This window comes from Laccaria bicolor, genomic scaffold (assembly GCF_000143565.1).
Source record: "Laccaria bicolor S238N-H82 LACBIscaffold_6 genomic scaffold, whole genome shotgun sequence".
NCBI classification, from domain to species: Eukaryota; Fungi; Basidiomycota; class Agaricomycetes; order Agaricales; family Hydnangiaceae; genus Laccaria; species Laccaria bicolor.
Window position 1 is genome coordinate 1618410 of NW_001889877.1, and position 11383 is coordinate 1629792.

Consider the following 11383-nt stretch of genomic DNA (forward strand, 5'->3'; position numbering starts at 1 on the left):
TGCCACTCGACCTGTTGTCCGATCAAAGTTCTGTGTTACCTAGTCGTCTGAGAAAGCCATCCGGTCAACATGGTATATTTTGTAAATGCAAAGGATAAATCCCATTCCACGCCCAACAAAATATACGTTCACTAGCCAACATGCTCGACAATGGTCGTTACCAATTTCCCGTCCTTGACGATCGTCTTCAACATCTCGGGCATAGCGTGCTCCTCAAAAATCCCCTCTTCCTCACCTTCCACCGGCAAACTCACATTGATGGCACTGCATTTGGCGGTGGTCAGCTCAACACCAAGGCTGGCTTTTGATAGATAGATTTGTCCAGAATCCGTGGAGTCAAGTTGAATCATAGGCGCCGAGCCAGTGACCTGCAGTTGGAAAGATTGTGATGAGGTGACGGAGATCGATGAGACCACAGATTCCACTAGCACAGAGGTCTTCGTGCTATTAACTATTAATTTATAATCAGCCACAAATTTTGGGAGGAATGAAGTTCATTTACCGATGGTGACAGCATTAACCTTTCCCTTAATAATAACGGTTGTGTTCTTGCAACCGAATATATTGACGGATTGGCTGATCTCCGCATTCTCCACTGTTATAGCTGATTCATTCTCTTGGTATTCCTATCGGCAGGAAAAGAAGGGTGAGCTTTTGCTTTTGAAAAATGAGCATATGGCAACTTACAATCAACCATTTGTTACCATCCAATAAAAACTTGGCCGGTTTCTTCCCTGCAAGCGCATGTGGTTTGGAAGGCTTGATCGGTTTCCTGACTGCTGAGGGTAGTTGGATATAAAAAATTCCAAAAAGGAAAGTGGTACCCAGTGCTTACCCGAGGGGGATGCTGGTGTTGCTGGTACCACACCTCCTGCCCTTATTGCAGGGTTCTTGTGCGTCATCTCGCTCTTATCGACTTTTCGCAGACCTTTAGTGACTTCATCACCACGGTTAAGCTCTGCAAAGACTGCTGCTGCACCGCCGGGTGAGGGTCCTGGCAGTGTTGCAGTAGGTGGGGGAGGTGGTGGTGGTGGTGGTGGTGGCGGACCACTGCTGCCTTGAGATTGCTGGAATTGTTCTACAGTGACGCCCTGGAACGAAGAACGTTACCACGGAATTGGAAACGACTTCAATACCTAGATACCTTGGAATTCCACGAGAGACCAGTCGTGTGGTATTCTGTCACGTACTTGCGCATCTCGTCAAGTATACCTGTGAAACTTCGCACCCAGTCAACGTGCTTAGGGTTCCTTATTAAAGTCAGCACCAAGAAATGACGGCCAAGAAAGTAGGACAGACTTTTCCTTGTACTCTTTGATGACCTTATTTCCATAGTAATCTACGGAGTCTTTGATGTCACCAACGTATGGTCCAGGTTTTGGCTAGATTCGTATCGTATATTTTCATATAACAATGAAATAACTGGTCGACTCACGCTAACCACCCATCCTACGCTTGGACCACCTTCACCAATCAAAGTGAGATGATTGAGCCAGTCACGATCCCGTCTGTTGGCTTCCTTTGCGCGCGAGATGGCTTCAATCGACGCTTGCAACGGGGAGAGCAACCCGTCAACGGTTTTCTGGTCTGGCTTCTGGCATGACCCGGCCACGAGCAAGAAGGCGCGTAGAGTATGATATTGTTTCTCAACGAGGGTCGCCTGAATGGAATCAGTGAAAACGTATGATGTTTGATCCCTGCAAGTATCACGCACAACTTCGATGACACTCGCGCCTGCAAAACTCTTGCTGAGCTCTAAAAAGGGTTTGACCTTTCCTGCTATGATGAGTTCATCGAACGCCGATACAGACTTTGGTGTTTCGGAGGCTGCGGCTGGAACAGTAGCTGGGGGTCCTCCTGACGGCTGCGCTGGGGCTTGAGGTGTTACAGGAGTGTATGCCGTCGCTGATGGATTTACAACTTTGCTTGAAGCTGCGGGGGGTAAGGAGTGTTCCTGAGATACGGAAAGGTCTTCAAGCCGAGACGTGGCTGCCTCAAGACTGACGAGAAAGAAGGTAAGCACCAGATGAGGCGTCGACCAAACGCCAATATTCACCGCTTGATAATGGTTGCAAGAGAATGGAGACCGGTGGCACTGGCCATGTCGAGTATATCAAGTACGGCGAACGGCCTAACAGGCTGAAGGTGATTGAGATGACTTGTAACTTGTTATTGGTCGGAATGTGCCGTAAAAGTAAACTACTGAATTTGTTCCCCAGCAACTTCAGTCTCAACTTCACAATTTATTAGTACAAGACTCAAAGCAAATCATCTGGCTCGTCGTCAGTCATCTGCGCTTCAAGCGCTTTCTTCTTTGCCTTTTTCCGCCGTCTCCGTTCTCTCTCTCGTTGTTTCGCGGCTTTCATTTCTTCTTTTGAGAGCCCAGGGTTGTTCAACTTGTCCAGCTAAAGCAACGGCGTTAGACTCGAGATGAGAGCTAGAGCGTGGAACACGCCTTTTCAAGCAGCCAACGTCGTGCAAGTTTCCTGTTTAGAGAGAGAGATCGAGTATCCTGACAAGACACGCGGAGGCCAGTTGGCTTGTGAAGTAATTGCACGTTGTTCTCAGTCTTATTAATTGATTGACCACCCTATGATACATGTCATTCATGGATATGTCCAAGAAAAGTACTGTGATGGCACGCACTGGCCCACTCCCTGCAATGAGGTTCTCTGTCAATGAAGTCGCAGCCTGGGGACGAGTACGAACCTCGAACGAAAGTTTCCTCCAGGTCCTCCTCCCGTAATTCTGGTATAGAACGTTGTAGATGAGCCTTTTTGAGAGCAGAATAGTGTTGCGGTAGAGGGGTTTGGGGGGAAGTGGATATTCTATTGGACTCCGGCAGAGCAGCATCTATACCGGGACTGAATCAGGTTCTCTCTGAGACACGTGGGCAGAAATGTTCATATCTACGTTTGGGGGGCACCTTTTTCTCTCTTCCTGGCGCTTCGATTTGACTGTATTGGCGGAGGATTCTTGATCGATTCGTTGTCGCCCAACTCCGTGTCCTTTGTCAGCCGGATTTCTGAACAACAATGTGGGCGGATAACGGCATGTAGGCGAGCGAAAGCTTACTCCATGTCTCATCACCCTGTTCTGACACCTTCACAGCTTGAACAACATTCTTCCTCAAGAACTCCGCGACTTCCCGACCTAGATGATTATGTCTTTCATAAGTCTCCGGATCTTTTGCTGCCTCAGCGGCAAAGACAGCGTCGTTGCGCAACTTGGAGCGGAAGGCTAAGTTGTTGTTGGGAGTGTGAGCCTTCATTTCAATGTTAAATAGACCGCGAACCTTGGAGAACTGGTGGATCGCCTGCAAACTCGAAATCAATCAATCATAGGTATGCACGAGACGAGTGAGATATCACCAGCGAATAAAGCTGAAGATGCTCTCCAGACATCTCGGTATGCTGAACGGGCGGACGCCTTTAGAGCAAGGGATACCGACATTACTGTGACGAAATGGACAAAAACTGTGACGTTGTGATTGGCCACATCAAAAGTCATGTGATGTCTCTGTATGTTTCGCACCAAGGAATAAACATTGAATAAACAGATAAGCGACGCGTGTAGATATGTCAATGGTCATTTCCAAACACAATAAGAAATATCAACAGCCATACAATCTGCACACCCATCTCGAATGTATTTGCAATTATCTAAAATACGAGCCAAATACAGCGAGGAAACGCGTCGAGTTGATTTTGTTGATTGAGGCGCGTAGTCACGTGAAAGAACGCGATCGTGTTTGTATAAATAGGCAAGCGAACACAATGTTATCAAACCCCCCTTTCCTAACTCAGGTTTAACTACAACCTCCACTTCCCGCCCCGAAATCCTTTCTCCTCTCATCCCAATCTCGATTATCCTCGACACCTTCCTCATACACCAAACATATAATGGCAAGAGCTAAAGCCACCACTACCACCGCCGCCAAGCCTGCCACGAAGAAGGCTCCTTCGAAAGCATCTGCGAAACCAGCACCCTCTCACCCAACATGGATTGATATGATTAAGGTACGCTCCACCTTCGCCAATTCTCTACCTTATCGTCTTGGTTTTCTCCTCACCCTTCAATGGTCTCTTATTGTCATCGTCGTCCTATCCGAATTAGGATAGGGCGGAGGGCATCGTGCCAGTTCTCGCTGGTTCATGTGCACAAGCTATGATGTCGATACGCTCTCACCTCTTCTGTTCAATTTCGTCGACGCTCGCTCACGTTCTGCTCTCCCGGCCCCTCCCATAGGAATGCATCGCTGCTAATACCGAAGATGCGCGGATTGGTGTTTCACGCCCACAAATCAAAAAGTATGTTGCCGTGGCTAGTCACTTGAACCTTACTCATCGTGGATGCATAGATACGTCGAGACACAATACAAACTTGAAATCGGTGCCGCACAAACAACGCAACTGTCGAAGGCGTTGAATTCGGGGGCGGAGAAAGGCATCTTTTCATTCCCCAAAGGTATGTTGATCAAAGTCGGAGAGAAAAGTGCCGAGTGACTAACTCCGCGTCTACGTAGGTCCTTCTGGTCGAGTCAAGCTTAATAAAGTGAAACCCGCCGAAGCTTCAGCCGCCAAGGAGGTCAGTAATACTCATCGCTGTCTTTGTCACGATGCGTAACAATTGTCAATTAGAACAAACCCGCCTCCAAAGTCAAGGCCCCTGCTTCCAAAGCCAAAGCAACGACCACTACAAAGCCCAAGGCTGGAACCACGAAAACAGTTGCGACAACAAAGAAACCAGTGGCTTCAAAGGCTACCAAGGCTGCTCCAGCGAAGAAAGCGGCCCCAGCAAAGAAAGTACTCGCAGGCAAATCCAAAGCTACTGCCCCTGCTAAGAAGACAACCACTGCTTCCAAGCGAGCCCCAGCGAAAAAGGTATTTCTCAATAAATCTATCGATGCCTACGCCAAAACTAATTCTGTCAAGGCCGTGACTGGAACAACCGCCGCTGCAAAGGCGAAGGCAGCCGCAAAGAAGGCCCCCGCCAAGAAGGTTGCAACCAAGGCTTCTACGAAGGCGGCGCCTGCGAAAGCTGCGCCGGCGCCCAGGAAGCAGGTTCGTCTCTACAACTTCTGATCTCATGGATATTTACTAATGAGTATCTAGCCTACCAAACGCTCTTGAGATTCCTCACCCTCCTCTTGACCGTTCACCCTTATTGTAACCTCTTTACCATCTAGTATCTGGGCTTCGATCGTCTTTCTTCGCTGTGCTTTTCTTATCATTTTTGTAACTATAACTTATTGATGCAAAGGTGTACTTTTATATGTTCATCTCGCTACCAAGTATATATTCCGGCTAGAACAATATGAAGTCAAGTATCGACACCCAATCTAAGGTTAGGGTTTACTGGTTTCTAATGCGGTCTTCATACCAAGTGTACCCTCAGGAAAGGTCATCTTCTAGGTCGTCATACCCTACGTTTCTCTCCTTTCAAAATTCCGTCCTGCTTCAGCTGAAATGGGCCTGGAGAGGCTTGCATGATGCATTCCGCTGGAATGTGGTTTTCTCGGTGGTGGCAAAGTGCGTTTGCTCTCTACCAATTCAGGTTGCAGCTCTTCTTACAGCTCTTTAGTGACCCAGAGATCCGCGCGAATATCTACAAGTCTCTCTTGCTCAATTTACTCTCACTAACCTCCATATACACGTTTGACCTCCTCTTGCAACCCCTCGTGCATGATCAGCAGAAGTGGCTCCACCGCAATATTGGATGGTTTTATCAGATCCTATGGCTCCTACCGGTCGTTGGACTTTCATTCTATGCCAATGTGAGTTGCCTCTCACGGATGATGCGGTTCATTTGAAACATAATTCACAGATGACCTGGTGCTCAGTTATTGCAAAGCGGACCTACACGCTCCAACACGGAACTCGCACGGCAGCGCAATCACAGCCGGCCACCTATACCGGAATGCTAACTGCCATTGCGACCTCTGCGTATCGAGGGGTGATGGTCTTCACGTCGGTCATCGTTTCCTTTGGACTTCGAAATATACCATTCATCGGTCCGGCGATAGGGTTTTTCTTCATTTGTTGGGTTGATGCGTAAGCGATCTCGGTTCGTCCTGATGCGGCTAACTAATCTCATTATTCTTGCAGATACTATTGCTTTGAGTAAGTGGACACGAAATTGTGTCAGGCTCGGAGCTGATCCAATGGTGATAGGTTTGTTTGGATTGCTCGTGGACTGTCATTGTCGAGACGAATACGCCATCTGGAAGAAAGATGGGCTTACTACTTCGCGTTCGGTGAGTTTGGGTGCGTGGCACATTACCTGGTGTTGACGATCGCGTTGTAGGCCTTCCTTCTGCCGCGCTATGCATGTGGGGATCCGCATTGGCAAACGGCGCTTTGTTCGCACTTGTGTATCCTGTGGTACGATGCATACTATACTCTTTCCATCATAAACTCAAATTTTCTGTTTCAGTACATCATTTTGGCCATGCACGCACGGCCTGTCCCTCTCGACCCGTACAACCCGTCACCTCAAATCACGAATTCGACAAACAACGAGACTATTCGCCATCCTTCTCCGTTGGTGCCCATACGGTTGCCTATTTTCGCTCTGGTGATGTGGTTGAATGATTCGATCATTAAAGCTTTGAGCGTCGGTGGAGGGTCCACCAAGGTTTCGGGACCAAGGGGCAGCAGGGCCTTGAGTGACCCCACGGAAAGTATAGAGGAGGGAAGCACTAGCGCTATTCCTCTGAGGACAGTGAGGCCCGCGAGCGGACGTATAAATATTGGACGGAGGAAAGTTGACTAGTATTGTCGTTTTCAGTTACCCACGGATTTCGATACAGATGCTAATATTCCCCGCACTACCCGAATCCAGCCCATTCAATAGACAGATAGGAGACTTCTTGCTTCTCATCGTCCCATCTACAGAGAAGACGGGCTTTTTTCGTGGCAGTTCCCAACCGCCCCGATGCATTCATGGTTCATAATCTTCGTTTTTTATTCATCTTCGTTCACACACGCGGTTCATTTGCCGACGAACCCGATTGCATTATTCCTTCCTCACACACACTTACCTTCTGCACATTACCCCAACATCATTTGTAGAGTATAATATGCGACGTCCTCACAGATTAACATGAATAGAATAATTTTCATGATGTGAACACGGTGGAAATTAAGGAAAGGACTATATGTACTAATGCGCGAAATCTAGGGGCTACGTACTCGCCTTCAATTGTCCGACATCTTGGCAAACCCTTTGCTTACCACGATACCGTGAGTCATGTAAATGCTGGATTGAATGACGTCCTCATTGTTATTCCATAAGAGAGGAAAATGGGCTAATATACATAGTGTCGAAAAGCTCTGTATCGTTTTCCTGAATAGACTCGAGAATATTAGATACAACTTACTTTGCAGGGAAAAGTTAGTCTGTTTTCATAAATCCCCAAAGCTTATCAATAGAGGTTTGGATAGTATCGCTAACGACAATCCCAAAGTCTTCGTTGTAGAAAATGATGAGGCGGACGAAGTCAGCTCTTGTATATGCTGTAAAATTTGTGCTGAAGTTAGGTGGGACTGTCCCAACTGCAGGTTCCTGAGTTGGCGCAATGAGGATGTCCTGTAGACCTGCAATATGACCATAGATGTGGTTCGCAAGGTCGAGGCCGTTTCCTTGGATCTATGTGGCAAAGGGTCACCACTAGGAGGTTAAGGACCACAATAACACACCGTCTTGTAGAGGGGCCGGTAGTCACGAGGGACGCCATGCAGGCGATTATGCGCGAGGACCTGTGTGTTGCGGGAAATAGCCAGAGCCTCAGCGATTTGATGATCCATCTGATTGAGTCGGTTGTTGATATTCTGTAAAGCCTGTGCATCCACAGGCATATACGTTGCGGCAACGTATTATGAGAAGAATCAATAGGTTACATGAAAGAAAGTTGTGAAAATGCGACACGCACGAGCAGCTTCCACTGCACTCTCCACAACAGCACCTGTGACGCGGTCGCCAATCGACAAGTCTTGGTAAAATGGATATTAGAAGGATTCAAGGAATCATATTTGAACCTCACCGTGTACTGTTTTCAGTGCCTTAGCGACTGTTTTTGCGTGACTGAGGTTCTGGGGATCGATGGGGGCACCAGCCTGGGCGCTTCGGTTGAGATCCAGCGTTTCAAGTATAGCAGGGACACCTCCATTGGATTCATGGACACTTGGAATGTGGTATAGGTACGTCAGAGGAGGTGCAACCTGAGCCATGATGAACGGACGATCGTGGATAGAGGCGAGCAACGATTTGGCAACGATCTCAATTTCAATTAGATCAATTGCAGCACGGTCACCTGACCCACCTCTATTACGCACTTGAAGTTGGTCCTCATCAAAACTGTATGTTTTTCTGGCACCGGCGTACGGTATGGACACAACGTCAGAATGGCCTAGCCCGATTCCTGACGCGGGGTGCGACGGGGGGTGAGGCCCGCGGGCGGACGTATAAATATTGGTAGACGGAAAATTGACTAGTATGGTCGTTTTCAGTTACTCACGGATTTCGGTACAGACCCATGCTAATATTCCCCTCGCTACCCAAATCCAGCCCATTCGATAGACAAATAGGAGACTTCTTGCTTCTCATCGTCCCATCCACAGAGAAGATGGGCCTTTTTCGTGGCAGTTCCCAACCGCCCATGTGCAACGATTTCCATCGGTCTCAAAGCAGAGATAGGTGATACCAAAACGGAGGCCGCGAAGTGTGAATGATAGCGCAGTGGGTCACCTGAAATATAGGATAAGTTAAGTTGAGATCTCTGAGGAGGCTGAAAAGACGGACCTGGATACACCAAGTAATCGCCACCAAATTTGATCCCACCGCCCATAAAAAAGCCTTGCTTCCATAACCCACTAAATACCCCACACCTTGCACGTTCTTCCAAAGTGGAAGGATAATCCCAGACTCCAGCAGCTCTTGCATCCTCGAGCGATGAATAAAAGCGCCCGCTCGGGTTATACCACTCAAATGAAGAGGATGGCGCAGACACAACGACCGCATACGGTATGGAAGACAAAGGTTCGGTTTGATTACCTGCTGCAGAAACAGCAGGATCTGAATGTATTGGCGGAGCTTGAGCTGGTGTTGGTTCAGACAGCGCCAAAAGGTCTCCGTCAGACCTAGCAGCAATTTCGGCAAGCCTCGAAGCCTCTGCTTTTTTGCGTTCCTCTCTTTCTTTCCGCTTGCGAAGCGCATCTTCAGACATCGCTCGGCCAGCGTTGGCACTCTCCCTTGCAGACTTTGTTTCCGTGAAGGCGACTTGAGCACGAATTGATTCTTGTTGTCCTGCATTCCAGCGTTGTAATTCTGGCATTGTAGGCTGAATGTGTGATTTAGGGTCGTCAATGAGAACGGCAGCGTCTGTGAAGAGCGAGGAAGCTAATTGAGTATATTTGGATGAGAAGAACGGGGTTACTTGCCGATTTCTAGTAGGAGCGCAACCTCCTCGGGCATTAAAACTAATGGTACACCAAGGAAGGCATTTTGTTGAGATAGATGCGGCAGAGTACCAGTCAGAACTCCGCAGAGGCGATATTGTGCACGAATTGTGGCGATGTCTACCTTGAAATAAGTTGTTAGGGGAAGAGCTATTGACAAGAGAAGGATGCACATTACCGTCTACATCCCACACATATGCCCTCTTACCCGCTATTCTCAGCGGTATCCGTTGTCTGTCCGAGCTCATGCTGGTTGAGAATAAAATCAATTTATGAAATTCAAGATAACTCCGGCTAACTCCGGCTAGAGTTATCTAAATACCTTTCCTTCTTGCAGTCATCTCAGATGGCATCCAGTGTTCAAGATGTTTTTATGCTTTTCGGTGATTCGATAACTCAAGGAGGTTGGGGACCTGGTCTCAATGGAATGGGTCAAAGACTTTCTCGTGCGTCTGACGATAATTCTTGGCGATCTCGCAGCGAGAAGCTTGGACAGATGTTTACGCCAGGAAACTGGATGTATTGAATCGAGGGTATTCGGGATATAATACTGAGTGGGCGATACCGGTGTTCGAGCAGGTGCTACACATTCCGCTATAGATGTGCAGCAGCTGACGATCAAGCCCAACGTGTAGTGCTTTGCAAAGCGCACTGACGGACACGCTCCTAAAGTCCAAGTGCTTACCATCTGGTTCGGTGCGAATGATGCCTGTATCAAGCCATCACCACAGCACGTTCCTTTATCAAAATTTGTATCCAACATGAAACATCTCGTCCAAATGGTGAAATCACCCACATCAGCTTATTATTCCCCAACAACGCGCATCATTCTTATCACGCCTCCACCGGTTGATACATACCAGCGTCGAGCCGATCTTGAGTCTCGCAATCCTCCCATAGCTTTGGACCGGTTATTTGCAACGACCGAGGCTTATGCACAAGCAGTGAAGGACGTTGCAGCTGAAGAGAACGTCGCAGTTGTCGATGTATGGGGGACGTTGTGGGAAGCAGTCGGAAAGGAAGAAAAATTGCTGAACAAATTTCTCATCGATGGTCTTCACCTAAACGAGGCTGGATATCAGGTGCGTTTCCTCCAGGCGCTGTGGAGCGCTCACTAGATGACAGATCATATGAGCATAGGTCGTGTATGACGAATTGATCAAAACCATTGCACAAATGCATCCGGAGGTGCATTACGACAATCTCGGACCTATATTTCCACCGTATGTGTTTTTTGATTGCTTTGTCCGGTGATTTATACGTGTGCAACAGCTGGGCTCAAATCGATTGGGATGCGCCTTCGAACAGCCTGTATATCAAGGCGGTATGAGTAAGTGTAAAGGGCTCGGAGGAATTGATAAATAGGGCATAAGGACTTGTACTTTAGGAATACAAATGGACATTGATCAAGGAACGCGGTCACGTGCAAAGTTGAACATTGACCAATTGCACGCAAATAAAAGGATATGAAGGCGCGTCTTTTTTTTTTGTCCTTACCTCGTTTCTGCCTCTTTCATAACGACGAGCCGCTCGGCGTCAGCGCTACCAAATTCCCGCCGTCGCCCTCTACTCAACGACACCTTTTTTTCTTTTTTTCTGTAAGTACTTCTCCTTCTGAACCTCCAAAGCCCGAACCGAGGACTCCTTTTGGCAGGCGCGGGAGAAACCTGGACCCACAACCGTCTATAACAAGCCTGGTTTGCTTTCCCTTTTTAATATCTCGTGAGAACTACTCTCTTGAACTCGTTGGACTTTTCTTTGTGGACTTGTACGACCTGCCAATTCGCTGCTCACCGCCGTCTTTACAGGCGCGGCCTCCTCCGTCAACACACTCGTTACGCCTCAAGGTAAGCTCCCTTTTCTTTGTCAAGTAACCGAAGGAGATAAAGTGGCCACGCTTCTGAGCTGGTTGGGAATATATCATG

The 11383-nt window shown here is 48.0% G+C and overlaps 7 protein-coding genes across 7 annotated transcripts; 3 read left to right on the top strand and 4 right to left on the bottom strand.

Moving 5' to 3' along the window:
- Positions 1-60: 60 nt before the first annotated feature.
- On the bottom strand, positions 61-2103 carry LACBIDRAFT_291007 (cyclase-associated protein; the record flags this gene model as incomplete). The annotated part of the gene is made up of 9 exons (XM_001878565.1): positions 61-451; positions 503-626; positions 688-779; positions 836-1091; positions 1145-1250; positions 1300-1382; positions 1436-1660; positions 1715-2000; positions 2057-2103. The coding sequence occupies 9 exons, from the start codon at positions 2101-2103 to the stop codon at positions 132-134; spliced, it is 1539 nt and encodes a 512-aa protein (XP_001878600.1). The 3' UTR covers positions 61-131.
- Positions 2104-2258: 155 nt separating this feature from the next.
- On the bottom strand, positions 2259-3510 carry LACBIDRAFT_315985 (uncharacterized protein; the record flags this gene model as incomplete). Its single annotated transcript, XM_001878566.1, has 8 exons — positions 2259-2405; positions 2456-2590; positions 2647-2657; positions 2710-2864; positions 2914-3025; positions 3076-3240; positions 3296-3316; positions 3372-3510. 8 exons carry the CDS (start codon positions 3508-3510, stop codon positions 2259-2261), a joined length of 885 nt encoding a protein of 294 aa, XP_001878601.1.
- Positions 3511-3801: 291 nt separating this feature from the next.
- On the top strand, positions 3802-5281 carry LACBIDRAFT_315986 (uncharacterized protein). The gene is made up of 7 exons (XM_001878218.1): positions 3802-4019; positions 4249-4310; positions 4361-4467; positions 4526-4587; positions 4641-4883; positions 4935-5063; positions 5115-5281. The coding sequence occupies exons 1-7, from the start codon at positions 3903-3905 to the stop codon at positions 5130-5132; spliced, it is 738 nt and encodes a 245-aa protein (XP_001878253.1). The 5' UTR covers positions 3802-3902; the 3' UTR covers positions 5133-5281.
- Positions 5282-5367: 86 nt separating this feature from the next.
- On the top strand, positions 5368-6774 carry LACBIDRAFT_315987 (uncharacterized protein; the record flags this gene model as incomplete). Its single annotated transcript, XM_001878219.1, has 7 exons — positions 5368-5531; positions 5584-5776; positions 5827-6053; positions 6108-6122; positions 6174-6256; positions 6307-6383; positions 6436-6774. The coding sequence occupies 7 exons, from the start codon at positions 5368-5370 to the stop codon at positions 6772-6774; spliced, it is 1098 nt and encodes a 365-aa protein (XP_001878254.1).
- A 1014-nt stretch (positions 6775-7788) lies between these two features.
- Positions 7789-8353, bottom strand: LACBIDRAFT_315988 (uncharacterized protein; the record flags this gene model as incomplete). The annotated part of the gene is made up of 4 exons (XM_001878567.1): positions 7789-7841; positions 7934-7993; positions 8045-8279; positions 8324-8353. 4 exons carry the CDS (start codon positions 8351-8353, stop codon positions 7789-7791), a joined length of 378 nt encoding a protein of 125 aa, XP_001878602.1.
- A 201-nt stretch (positions 8354-8554) lies between these two features.
- Positions 8555-9706, bottom strand: LACBIDRAFT_315989 (uncharacterized protein; the record flags this gene model as incomplete). Its single annotated transcript, XM_001878568.1, has 4 exons — positions 8555-8748; positions 8803-9381; positions 9441-9578; positions 9637-9706. The coding sequence occupies 4 exons, from the start codon at positions 9704-9706 to the stop codon at positions 8555-8557; spliced, it is 981 nt and encodes a 326-aa protein (XP_001878603.1).
- A 98-nt stretch (positions 9707-9804) lies between these two features.
- Positions 9805-10788, top strand: LACBIDRAFT_315990 (uncharacterized protein; the record flags this gene model as incomplete). Its single annotated transcript, XM_001878220.1, has 5 exons — positions 9805-9904; positions 9955-10037; positions 10094-10540; positions 10599-10681; positions 10731-10788. 5 exons carry the CDS (start codon positions 9805-9807, stop codon positions 10786-10788), a joined length of 771 nt encoding a protein of 256 aa, XP_001878255.1.
- Between the last annotated feature and the right edge of the window lie 595 nt (positions 10789-11383).

Coding starts and splice junctions, on each gene's coding strand:
- LACBIDRAFT_315986 (XM_001878218.1), top strand. CDS start 3,903: ATGGCAAGAGCTAAAGCCACCACTACCACCGCCGCCAAGCCTGCCACG. Junction 4,468..4,525: donor CATCTTTTCATTCCCCAAAG/GTATGTTGATCA, acceptor GCGTCTACGTAG/GTCCTTCTGGTCGAGTCAAG. Junction 4,884..4,934: donor AGCGAGCCCCAGCGAAAAAG/GTATTTCTCAAT, acceptor AATTCTGTCAAG/GCCGTGACTGGAACAACCGC.